Source organism: Carcharodon carcharias, chromosome 2, assembly GCF_017639515.1.
Source record: "Carcharodon carcharias isolate sCarCar2 chromosome 2, sCarCar2.pri, whole genome shotgun sequence".
NCBI lineage: Eukaryota > Metazoa > Chordata > Chondrichthyes > Lamniformes > Lamnidae > Carcharodon > Carcharodon carcharias.
The window spans coordinates 9,683,782-9,697,075 of NC_054468.1; the positions used below are offsets into that span (position 1 = coordinate 9,683,782).

General features: G+C 49.7%; 1 protein-coding gene across 1 annotated transcript in view; it reads left to right on the forward strand.

Annotated features, from left to right (window-relative positions):
• fndc3ba (fibronectin type III domain containing 3Ba) overlaps positions 1-13,294 on the forward strand; it is a 444,633-nt gene that overhangs the window by 249,260 nt on the left and 182,079 nt on the right. Inside the window, exon 7 of the mRNA XM_041204259.1 lies at positions 11,009-11,067. Coding sequence (XP_041060193.1) covers positions 11,009-11,067 — 59 coding nt within the window. The remainder of the gene's footprint in view (positions 1-11,008; positions 11,068-13,294) is intronic.

Consider the following 13,294-nt stretch of genomic DNA (forward strand, 5'->3'; position numbering starts at 1 on the left):
GATACAGAGTAAACCTCCCTCTACACTGTGCCCATCAAACACTCCCAGGACAGGAACTGCACAGGGTTAGATACAGAGTAAATCTTCCTCTACACTCAGTCCATCAAACACTCCCAGGACAGGTACAGCACGGGGTTAGATACAGAGTAAAGCTCCCTCTACACTGTCTCCATCAACCACTCACAGGGCAGGTACAGCACGGGGTTAGATACAGAGTAAAGCTCCCTCTACACTGTCCCCATCAAACACTCCCAGGACAGGTACAGCACAGGGTTAGATACAGAGTAATTCTCCCTCTACACCGTCCCCATCAAACACTCCCAGGACAGGTACAGTACGCGGTTAGATACAGAGTAAATCTCCCTCTACACTGTCCCCATCAAACACTCCCAGGACAGGAACTGCACAGGGTTAGATACAGAGTAAATCTCCCTCTACACTCACTCCATCAAACACTCCCAGGACAGGTACAACAGGGGTTTAGATACAGAGTGAATCTCCTTCTACACTGTCCCCATCAAACACTCCCAGGACAGGTACAGCACGGGGTTAGATACAGAGTAAAGCTCCCTCTACACTGTCCCCATCAAACACTCCCAGGACAGGTACAGCACAGGGTTAGATACAGAGTAAAGTCCCTCTACATGTCCCCATCAAACACTCCCAGGACAGGTACAGCACGGGGTTAGATACAGAGTAAAGTCCCTCTACATGTCCCCATCAAACACTCCCAGGACAGGTACAGCGCGGGGTTAGATACAGAGTAAAGCTCCCTCTACACTGTCCCCATCAAACACTCCCGGGACAGAGACAGAAGGGGGTTGGATATAGAATAAAGGCCCCTCTACACTGTCCCCATCAAACACTCCCAGGAGAGGGATAGAACACGGTTAGTTACGGAGTAAAGTCCCTCTACACTGTCCCCATCAAACACTGCCTGGACGGGGTTAGATACAGAGTAAAGCTCCCTCTACGCTGTCTCCATCAAACACTCCCAGGACAGGTACAGCACGGTGTTAGATACAGAGTAAAGCTCCCTCTAAGCTGTCCCCATCAAACACTCCCAGGAGGGGTACAGCACAGGGTTAGATACAGAGTAATGCACCCTCTACACTGTCCCCATCAAACACTCCCAGGACAGGTACAGCACGGGGTTAGATACTGAGTAAAGCTCGCTCTACACTGTCCCCATCCAACACTCCCAGGACAGGTACAGCACGGGGTTAGATACTGAGTAAAGCTCGCTCTACACTGTCCCCATCAAACACTCCCAGGACAGGGATAGAACACGGTTAGATACAGATTAAAGTCCCTCTACACTGTCCCCATGAAACACTGCCTGGACGGGGTTAGATACAGAGTAAAGCAACCTCTACACTGTCCCCATCAAACACTCCCAGGACAGAGACAGAAGGGGGTTGGATACAGAGTAAAGTCCCCTCTACACTGTCCCCATCAAACACTCCCAGGACAGGTACAGCACGGGGTTAGATACAGAGTAAATCTCCCTCTACACTCACTCCATCAAACACTCCCAGGACAGGTACAGCACGGGGTTAGATACAGAGTAAAGCTCCTTCTACACTGTCCCCATCAAACACTCCCAGGGCAGGTACAGCACGGGGTTAGATACAGAGTAAAGCTTCCTCTACACTGTCCCCAACAAACAGTTCCAGGACAGGTACAGCACGGGGTTAGATACAGAGTAAAGCTCCCTCTGCACTGTCCCCATCAAACACTCCCGGGACAGGTACAGCACGGGGTTAGATACAGAGTAAAGCCCCCTCTACACCGTCCCCATCAAACACTCCCAGGACAGGTACAGCACAGAGTTAGATACAGAGTAAAGCTCCCTCTACACAGTTCCCATCAAACACTCCCAGGACAGGGATAGAACACGGTTAGATACAGAGTGAAGTCCCTCTACACTGTCCCCATCAAACACTGCCTGGACGGGGTTAGATACAGAGTAAAGCTCCCTCTACACTGTCCCCATCAAACACTCCCAGGACAGAGACAGAAGGGTGTTGGATACAGAGTAAAGGCCCCTCTACACTGTCCCCGTCAAACACTCCCAGGACAGGTACTGCACAGCGTTAGATACAGGGTAAAACTCTCTCTACACTGTCCCATCAAACACTTCCAGGACAGGTACAACACGGGGGTAGATACAGAGTAAAGCTCCCTCTACACTGTCCCCATCAAATACTCCCAGGACAGGTACAGCACGGGGTTAGATACAGAGTAAACTCCCTCTACACTGTCCCCATCAAACACTCCCAGGACAGGAACTGCACAGGGTTAGATACAAAGTAAATCTTCCTCTACACTCACTCCATCAAACACTCCCAGGACAGGTACAACAGGGGTTTAGATACAGAGTGAAGATCCTTCTACACTGTCCCCATCAAACACTCCCAGGACAGGTACAGCACGGGGTTAGATACAGAGTAAATCTCCCTCTACACTGTCCCCATCAAACACTCCCAGGACAGGTACAGCACAGGGTTAGATACAGAGTAAAGCTCCCTCTACACTATCCCCATCAAACACTCCCAGGACAGGTACAGCACGGGGTTAGATACAGATTAAATCTCCCTCTACACTCACTCCATCAAACACTCCCAGGGCAGGTACAGCATGGGGTTAGATACAGTGTAATTTTCCCTCTACACTGTCCCCATCAAGCACTCCCCGGACAGGTACAGCACGGGGTTAGATACAGAGTAAAGCTCCCTCTACACTGTCCCCATCAAACACTCCCAGGACAGGTACAGCATGGGGTTAGATACAGAGTAAATCTCCCTCTACACTGTCCCCATCAAACACTCCCAGGACAGGTACTGCACAGGGTTAGATACAGAGTAAATCTTCCTCTACACTCACTCCATCAAACACTCCCAGGACAGGTACAACACGGGGTTAGATCCAGATTAAACCTCCCTCTGCACTATCCCCATCAAACACTCCCAGGGCAGGAACAGCACAGGTTTAGATACAGAGTAAATCTCCTTCTACACTGTCCCCATCAAACACTCACAGGGCAGGTGCAGCACGGGGTTAGATACAGAGTAAAGCTCCCTCTACACTGTCCCCATCAAACACTCCCAGGACAAGTACAGCCCTGGTTTAGATACAGACTAAATCTCCCTCTACACTGTCCCCATCAAACACTCCCAGGACAGGTACAGCACTTGGTTATATACAGAGTAACGCTCCCTCTTCACTGTCCCCATCAAACACTACCAGGACAGGTACAGCGCAGGGTTAGATAGAGAGTAAAGCTGCCTCTACACTGACCCCGTCAAACACTCCCAGGACAGGTACAGCATGGGGCTAGATACAGAATAAAACTCCCTCTACACTGACCCCATCAAACACTCCCAGGACAGGTACAGCACAGGGTTAGATACAGAGTAAAGCTCCCTCTACACCATCCCCATCAAACACTCCCAGGACAGGTACAGCACGGGGTTAGACACAGAGTAAAGCTCGCTCTACACTGTCCCCATCAAACACTCCCAGGACAGGTACAGCAGGGGGTTAGATACAGAGTAAAGCTCCCTCTACACTGTCCCCATCAAACACTCCCAGGACAGGTACAGCAGGGGGTTAGATACAGAGTAAAGGTCCCTCTAAGCTGTCCCCATCAAACACTCCCAGGACAGGTACAGCAGGGGGTTAGATACAGAGTAAAGCTCCCTCTACACTGTGCTTCATACTTTGCAGCATGAGGGCATGTTTTAAAAAATCTTTCAGTTATAAGTCATTTTGGGACACCCTCGGGCAAAATGCCCAGAAGTGGAGGAGGAATTTCTGTCATGTGTCCATTCCCCTTCCTGGCCCAACACCAGCCCCATTCGTCAGCACCAGCCTCCCAGTTCAGAGCTCTACTTTTGTCTGGATCACAGAGGCTCATGGCGCTGGAGTGGCATTTGATGTCACCGCCTGGTGACTCAGAAGTGAGTGCGCGCCACCCGGTGAGGGACTGCTGGTGTTTGGTTGACGTGCAGTTGTATTGGGAGGGTTTGTTGGGGTTGTGACCAACCTTTTCTCAGTCTCCACCACCAGCTGGGATTAACTAGAGGCCAGGAGCGAGCCTGGGACTAGCTTGGCTGTCGGAAGCCGCTTGGTGCCTTCATGCAGTGAGGCATCGGGGGGTGGAGGGTAGTGGGTTGGGGGCAGTTGGGGGTGTGGAGGTTGGGGGTGGGGGGGCGGCAGCTTTGAAAAATAAATAGCCCGTTGTGTTTGTTTGACTTTCCCTAGGCTTGTTGGCAATGAAGCCGTAAAGAGGAAAGTTTTGTTAAAGAGCCATTGTTCATTTTGTTGGCCAAAGTGTCAAGAATCAGCTCCAACCCACAAACCATCTGAAGCTGCCAGAAATCAGCCAGAAAAACCAAAACATTCAGGAAGCTGCTTTCCATTGGCCCCTGCAGTCTCAGCTGAACCAAGCTTCGTATGCTCATGACCCAGTCCTCAGGAGCCAGTCAGCAGGCTGGCACAGTTAGACTCAGTGCCCTGTTAGGCTAAAGAAGGAAATCAACAACCAGGACCCCAGTGCGCACAGGCAGCCCTTTCCTGCATCGGCCTAACACACACTCATACTCACACTCACATATTCACATTCACACTCACACATTCACACACACACACTCACACATTCACATGTTCACACTCATGCACACATTCACACTCGCACACATTCACACACACACATTCACACTCACACACACACATTCACACTCACACATTCACACACACACTCACACACTCACACATTCACACACACACATTCACACTCACACATTCACACTCACACATTCACACACACACTCACACACACACACACACATTCACACACACACATTCACACACACACATTCACACTCACACATTCACACACACACTCACACACACACTCACACATTCACACACACACACACACACACATTCACACACACACATTCACACTCACACATTCACACACACACAGACACACACATTCACACTAACACTCTCACATTCACACATTCACACTCATGCACACATTCACACTCGCACACATTAACACACACATTCACAGTCACACGTTCACATTCTCTTACACACACACACACACTCATTCACACACACACAGACATTCACACACACACATTCTCTCACACACACACATTCACACCCTCACACACACTATCTCTCTCACACACACACTCTCACAAAGTCATGAAGATCAGCCATGATCAACTCACTCACACTGACATGCATGCTCACATATAAATAACAGACTCACACTTACATCTCACACTCACTCATCTCACACAGGTATGCACAGACATGTGCACGTTCTCACACTGTTTATCACATACATGCGCACATACACAAACACACACACACACACTCTCAAACGCCAGCTCACAAACATCCTCTGTCTCACATGCACACACACTCACATATCAACTCGCAAACATTCTCTCTCTCTCACACACACATTTCCACACTCTCATACACACACATAAACACACAATCTCTCTCTCTCTCACACACTCACACTCTCCCTCGCACACTCACTCACACACACTCTCCCTCACACACAGGAATGTTGGCTTTGGCATTGGGAGAACTCCCTTGTCCCCCTGCCTTTCTGCCACTAGTGTTATGAGCTATGCAGAGACAGTGGGCCAGTGATTACAGTGGCCAGTGATTACAGTGGCCAGTGATTACAGTGGGCCAGCGATTACAGTGAGTAGGAGTTCAAATTACAAATTGGGCAACTTGAGAATTTGAGTTCAATAGGTGAGCAGGAAATGGTCAGATTGTTGTTAAAAACCCATTAATGTCCCTTTAGGGGTGGGAACCTGCTATCATTACCCACTCTGGGCCTACTTTGGAGATTTCCTTCTGCCACCTCATCCAGAAATAGCTTTTTGTTTTCTCATGTTTTCATGATCTCTGCCCAAAGTCTCAACCAGGGAGAGTGAGCAAGATCCTTGTGTATCCTGCAAGGCATCAAATGTGATACCTGTCTGTCTGTGATGGGACTCGGTCAATGAATGTTTTCAGGATGTTGGATAATCCAGGATCCTTCATAGCGACATTCTCGCCTCTGGGTAAAAAGGTCATGGGCTAAAGCCTCACTCCAGAGTGCAGGCCGACACTCCCACTGCAGTACTGAGGGTGCACAGTATTGTCGGAAGTACCATCTTTTGGATACAACATTAAACCGACAGCCCCTCTGTCCGCGCAAGTAGACGTAAAAGATTCCACAGGGACTATTTAAAAGAAGAGCAGGGGATTTCTTCCAGCTGTTCTGGATCAAGAAACATAGAAAGTAGGAGCAGGAGTGGGCCTTTTGGCCTTTTGAGCCTGCTCCACCATTCAACGTGATCATGGCTGACCCTCTATCTAAACACCGTACTCCCACTTTCTCTCCATACTCCTTGATGCCTCTATTATCCAAAAAATTATCAGTTTCTTTCTTGAATATACTCGGTGAGCCGGCCTCCACAGCCTTCTGTGGTAGAGAATTCCACAGGTTGACCACCCTCTGAGTCAAGAAGATTTTCCTCATCTCAGCCCTAAAAGACCTGCCCCGTATCCTGAGACTGTGGCCCCTGGTTCTAGACCCCCCAGCCAGGGGGAAACACCCTCCCAGCATCCAGTCTGTCTAGACCTGTTAGAATTTAATATGTTTCAATCAGATCCCCTCTCATTCTTCTAAACTCTAGTGAATACAGGCCCAGTCGAACCAATCTCTCCATATATGACAGCCCTGCCATCCCCGGTATCAGCCCAGTGAACCTTCGCTGCACTCCCTCTATGGCAAGAATATAATTTCTTAGGTAGAGAGACCAAAACTGCACACAATACTCCAGGCGCGGTCTCACCAAGGCCCTGTATAACTGCAATAAGACATCCCTACTTCTGCACTCAAATCCTCTTGCAATAAAGGCCAACATACCATTTGCCTTCCTAATTGCTTGCTGCACCTGCCTGTTTATTTTCATTGACTGGTGTACATGGACATCAATCAATATTTACCCCTCAACCAATAATACTGAAAAACAGGTTACCTGATCATCGCTGTCTGTGGGAGCTTGCTGTGCACAAATCGGCAGCTGTGCTTCCTACATTGTACATTCCTACAACAGTAACCACACGTCAAAAAGTACTTCATTGGCTGGGAGGTGTTTTCAGATGTTCTGGTGTAGTGAAAGGCGCTACAGAAATGCAGGCAGCCTCTTCCTTTCTCACCCAACGCCTTTCTGCTTATGACGCAGGAGTCTAACCGAGCCTTCAGCTCGGCCTAGAGAGCACAGGCCAGCGATGCTCAGGTCACCGCCCAGGGGCTGAGTTTCTGTGGTAGGGGAGCTGTGGCCTGAGCTGGTTGAATGACGTTGGGTGTGGATGTCTGACCCAGGCCGGATGTTGTTCCTGGTTGTGGCCTTCATCCCAGGGCCAGTCTGCGGTTTGTACTGAATGATCCAAATTGGAGCATTGATGGAGCAACTCTCCCAGCACCCGAGCTGCCCCCTAGGGGGAGCCGATGGTGGCGCAGTGGCAGTGTCACTGGACTAGTAATCCAGAGGCCTAGTCTAATGCTCTGGGGGACACAGGTTCAAATCCCATCACCGCCAGCGGGTGGAATTTAAATTCAATCAATAAAATCTGGAATTGGAAAGCTAGTCTCAGCGATGGTGATTCTGAAACTTATCGTCGATTGTCATAAAAACCCATCTGGTTCACTGGGTCCTTTAGGGAATGAAATCCTCACCTGGCTGATTCTTAACTTGCCCTCTGAAATGTCCGGGCAACCCACTCAGTTCAAGGGCAACTAGGGACGGGCAACAAACACCGGCCTCGCCAGCGACACCCACATCCCGATAAAGAGTAAAAAAAAAGTTCCACTGAAAACCGAAGCTTCTCAGGGCCTTGGAGACGAGAGTTATGGTGCGGGTTGGTCTCGCTGTGTGTCCAGTAGATTATGGGATGGAAGACAGGAGGCCAATCAACCCCTCGGACTTGCTCCTCCATTCCATCAGATCGTGGCTGACCTGTATCTTCACTCCATCTACCTGTCTCAGTTTCACCCCAACAAGAAACTAGCAATCCCAAAATTTTTAGCGTTTTCAGTTGACCCTCACACCCCCCTCACCACCACCCCCCACCACTGCTGAAAAAGACTCAACAGATTTTTGGGGGGAGAGAGTTCCAGATTTCCGCTCCCCTTTGTGTGAAGAAGTGCTTCCTGACATCACCCGTGAACAGCCTCGCTCTAATTTTAAGTTTGTGCCCTCTTGTTCTAGATCCCATACCGCCCCCCCCCCCCCCCCCCCCGCACCTCCGAAACACCTCGATCGAGGAGGTCTTGTGCCTCATTGGGTAGTGTCCCTGCCTTTGAGCCAGAGGCGCTGGGTTCAAGTCCCACTCCAGGACTTGTTGGCCAAGATCATAACGCAACCAAACGGGGCGAGTACCAACAGACGCCAATGGGAGGCGGTAAGGGCGAGAGAGATTCCCATTCAGCCGTGTGGTAGAAAGAACATCACTGTTCATAGCTCCAGACTACAACATGCGTGTAAACATGTGTGTTACCACAGAACCTCGACTCCCCACCACTTCGTGTAGATCACCCTTAATCTTCTAAACTCCATGGAACCCAAGCATAGCCCATGCAACCTGCCCTTGCAATCTAACCCTTTAGCCCCTGGTACCATTCTGGTGAATCTGCAATGCATCCCCTGAGCTGGATTAACTGGATTCCAGTTGTCTTGGAGGCATTTGATTGGACTGTTCCCTGTGCGAGATGGTTTGTGCCCTCGCTTGTGCTGCGTCCTGTGTGAGGACTGGGATCTGGACTGTGGTCTGGTAGCTCAGGTCATGACCCCATACCCGCCCATATGGCTGTGGTTACAGTGTGAGTTCTGACGGGGAGGGTCAGCGCTGTAACCCGTGAAGGCCTCGCCCAGAAGCCCTGATCCTATCCAATCAGCTTCGAGCTGAGGAGTCACGGGGTCAGCCATCAGGAGCGGGGGGGGGTTCAGTCTCAGCTGCCTTCTCTGTTGCCTAGCTACACAGCATCCCATCGCACCAGCCCCCCCTGAGATTGGCTATCCCAGCGCTGCCACAAACTCAGCCTTTCTTTGCCCTACCCTGTGCAGGAGATGGGAGAAGAGTTCCCCCATCTTGGGCATGTCCGGCAGTGTGGGATGGGCATGTAACTGGGTTTGGACTGTCCACACCCACCGATGCCCGGTTCAACCTCTCCCAGTCTTTGAAAGAATTGTGACTGGGAATGACCCATGAGCCATGAAGTACTTTGTGACCTAGGAAGGACCATGGGAGCAGGAGTAGGCCACTCAGCCCCTTGAGCCTGCTCCACCATTATATAAGATCTGGGTGTGGTCTCAGCAGCACTCTCCTGTCTTGACTCCTTTGCCTGTCAAAAATCTGTCAAACTCTGCCTTGAATAAAAACAAAAAAACTGTGGATGCTGGAAATCCAAAACAAAAACAGAATTACCTGGAAAAACTCAGCAGGTCTGGCCGCATCGGCGGAGAAGAAAAGAGTTGACGTTTCGAGTCCTCATGAACCTTCGACCGAACTCAGTTCGGTCGAAGGTTCATGAGGACTCGAAACGTCAACTCTTTTCTTCTCCGCCGATGCGGCCAGACCTGCTGAGTTTCTCCAGGTAATTCTGTTTTTGTTCTGCCTTGAATAAATTCAATGACCCAGTCTTCATTGCTTTCTAGGAAAGGGAATTCCACACACCAACAACCCTTTGGGAGAAAAAGCTTCTCCTCATCGCTCTCTCTTAAAAGGGAGACCTTGATAAGGAGCGGAAAACAAAGAGCACTGCAGATATCCCCTGAATATTTCTCCGTCTCTCAATCCCCCCCAGACTCCCCATGTCCAGATTGCACACTTCTTGCTTCTTTCAACCAGTTGTAAACCCTACATTTATTCACTCATAGAAACATAGAAAATAGGAGCAGGAGTAGCTCATTCGAACCTGCTCTGCTATTCAATATGATCATGGCTGATTCTCTATCCCAACACCATACTCCCGCTCTCTCCCCATACCCCTTGATACCCTTTAGAGTCCAGAAATCTATCTATTTCCTTCTGAAATATATTCAGTGACTTGGTCTCCACAGCCTCTGTGGTAGAGAATTCCACAGGTTCACCACCCTCTGAGTGAAGAAGTTTCCCCTCATCTCAGTCCTAAATGGTCTACCCCATATACTCAGACTGTGACCCCTTGTTCTAGACCCCCCAGCCAGAGGAAACATCACCCCTGCATCCAATCTGTCCAACCAGAATTTTATATGTTTCAATGAGATCCCCTCTCATTTTTCTAAACTCCAGTGAATACAGGCCTAGTCGGCCCAGCTTCTCCTCATACGACAATCCTGCCATCCCAGGAATCAGTCTGGTGAACCTTTGCTGCATTCCCTCTATGGCAAATATATCCTTCCTTAGGTAAGGAGACCAAAACTGCACAGAATACTCCGGGTGTGGTCTCACCAAGGCCCTGTACAGCTGCGGTAAGACATCCCTGCTCCTGTACTCAAGTCCCTGTGGCTGAGACCAAACATTCAATAAAAACAGAAAACGCTGGAAATACTCCGCAAGTCTGGCAGCAGCTGTGGAGAGAGAAACAATGTTAGCCTCTCGGTTTGGGTCCCTCCCTGGAAAGTTATGACATTGAATTCAATGGAACTGCCAACTCGGGGTTAAATTACTGCTGCATGGGGATGCGTTGGAGGCTCCAGAGGGTCTTGGCACTGTGGGACCTGAAACGCAGTGGGAGACGATAACACAAGAAGTGCAAGAAATCGGAGGGACCCCCCAAAAAATTGGGGGTAACTGAAACACCGGGTCCTGCTACTCAAAGTTGCGGTTTTCGAAGCTGAAAGCTCGATTGTGGTTCTCTATCCTCAGTTAGTCCAGCCCCGCCTCATGGTGTTGCTGAATTTTAACGTTGTTTTTTTTTAAATTTGCCTTCCAGATTTCGATTCAGAAACAAAAAGGGTCCAAGACATGCTTTCTGGGATGGGGAGGCCACAGGTATGTGTGGCCCGTCTTCACCGTGAGAAACAGGCAGTGTTTGGGACAACTCAGGAGTCTCGGCGTTTGGAATGAGGAAGGGTCTGGGAGACGGTTTCAGCACCTCCATAGCCCCAACTTACGCAGAGAGTGGTTAGAAAGTAGAGCTCGCTATCGCAGGAAGCGATTGAGGAGTAACTTTAAATCAGAAACTAGACAAGTACATGGGAACAAAGGGAACAGATAGATTTACTGAAAGCCTGGAGTGAGGTAGATGGAATGGAAGGAGACGTGTGGAGATAATAAACAGATTAGATGGGCTGAATGGCCTGGTTCTATGTAGCTTATGCCTAGAAACACCCAGATCCTAAGCCATCCCATTCGATTCGATTGGACCCTCATTGCATCCTGATCTCATTCCCATCTGAATCCCATTCTTTCCCACCTCATCTCATCTCCCTTGTCCAACCCTTCTGTAATCCCATCCCATCCCATACCCTTATTGGCTGGGTTCACTGATCAAGGAGGATTACACTGAGGGGGTGGATGGCCCTGGAGTCTGCAGAAATGAGAGAATAACCCCCCACGTTCTGGTGGACAAGGCAGAGGTGGGGGTTGGGGGTGAGATGAGGAGAAAGGATCTATCGAATTAGCCCCCACTCCCCGTGCTAATTCGATAGACCCTTCAAAGAGCCAAGACAGGAACGATGGGTCAAATGGCCTCTTCCTGTGCTGTGAATGTGGAGGGAGGAAGTCATGAGGACACCGATAAAAAGTTGGTTTTTATTTTTTGCGTTTTCTTTGAACACCTTCGACAACAACGACCTATTTATAAAGCAGCTAAAATAATCTTAATAGTCTAAAGCACTTTGTAGGAGCATTTTAAATGAACAATGCAGGGAGCCACATCAGGAGATATTGGGACAGGTCACCAAACACTTGGCCAGGAAGGAAGGTTTAAATGAGTGTCTTAAAGGAGGAGAGTGAGGTAAAGAAATGGAGAGGTTTAGGGAGGGAATTCTGGAACCTGGGACCCAGGCAGAACACACGCCCGCCGAAGGTGGAGAGATTAAAAATTGGGACTGCACAAGAGGCCAGAGCTGGAGGAGTGCAGGGTATCCCCGGGGTGGGGGGGGTGGTTACAGTGATAGGGAGGGCCGAAGACATGGAGGGATTTGAAAACAAGGACGAGAGTTTTTAAATCAAGACTTTTGTTTGTATCTGGGAGCCAATGCAGGTCAGCGAGCGCAGGAGTGATGGGCGGAATAGGACTTGGTGTGAATTAAGACATGGGCAGCAGAGTTTTGGGTGACTTCAAGTTTACGGAGGGTAGAAAGTGGGGACCAGCCAGGAGTGCGTTGGAATAGACAGGGGTTTCAGCCGCAGATGAGCTGAGAGGGGTGAAGTCGGGCGATGCTACAGAGGTGGAGATAGGCGATCTTGACGATGGCACGATTTTTGTTCTTATGTTCGTTCGCTGCATGTGGGTGTTGCTGGCTATGCCAACATTTTTTATTGTCCATCCCTAATTGTCCTTGAGTTGGTGGTCAGAGGCCAGAGGCGCGTGAGGTCAGAAACTCATGCTGCGGTCAAAGGTGGCACCAAAGTTATAGAAGTATTGGAGATGGTGGTTGTTTGGGTGGTGGTGGTGGCGGGGGGTGGGGGGGGGGGGGGGGGGGGGGGGTGGGGCGGCGTTGTGGGGTTAGTGCAAGGGGAGCAAAGGCTGTTTGACTGAGCGGGGGCACTTGCAGGGGTGGGGTCATGTGACGAAACCTCCTGGGACACGTCCGCCTTAATCTCTGGGAAGAATAATTCAGCGAGTGAGCGGTCAACAAGTTGTGGAATCGTGTCCCTGGGGAGACAGTTAATAATGATCCATACAAATAAAAATGAGATGGATTTCTTCCAGAAAATAACATGTTGGGATCCGATATCTGAGTAATTTGAGACGTGTGTGCTGAGCGGAGCATGGCCTGAGATGGACCAGGTGCCTTTTGGACCCGTGGTTTCTAAAGCTCTCCCCCCTTCAGTGGAGGTTTTTCTCACCTCATATCTGGCTAGAGTAGATTCATCAATAGCGATCGATCACTGTGATTAATCAGCAACTCCATTATCGGTGATGGGAGGTGAATTCTATGGACCATGAATCAGTTCTTAAGACCCGAGCTTTGAAAACCTTTTGCTGTTGTGTAGTTTGTCATTTGCCCACCAGATGGCCCAATAGGACCAGCAAATTGAGCTCAGCATT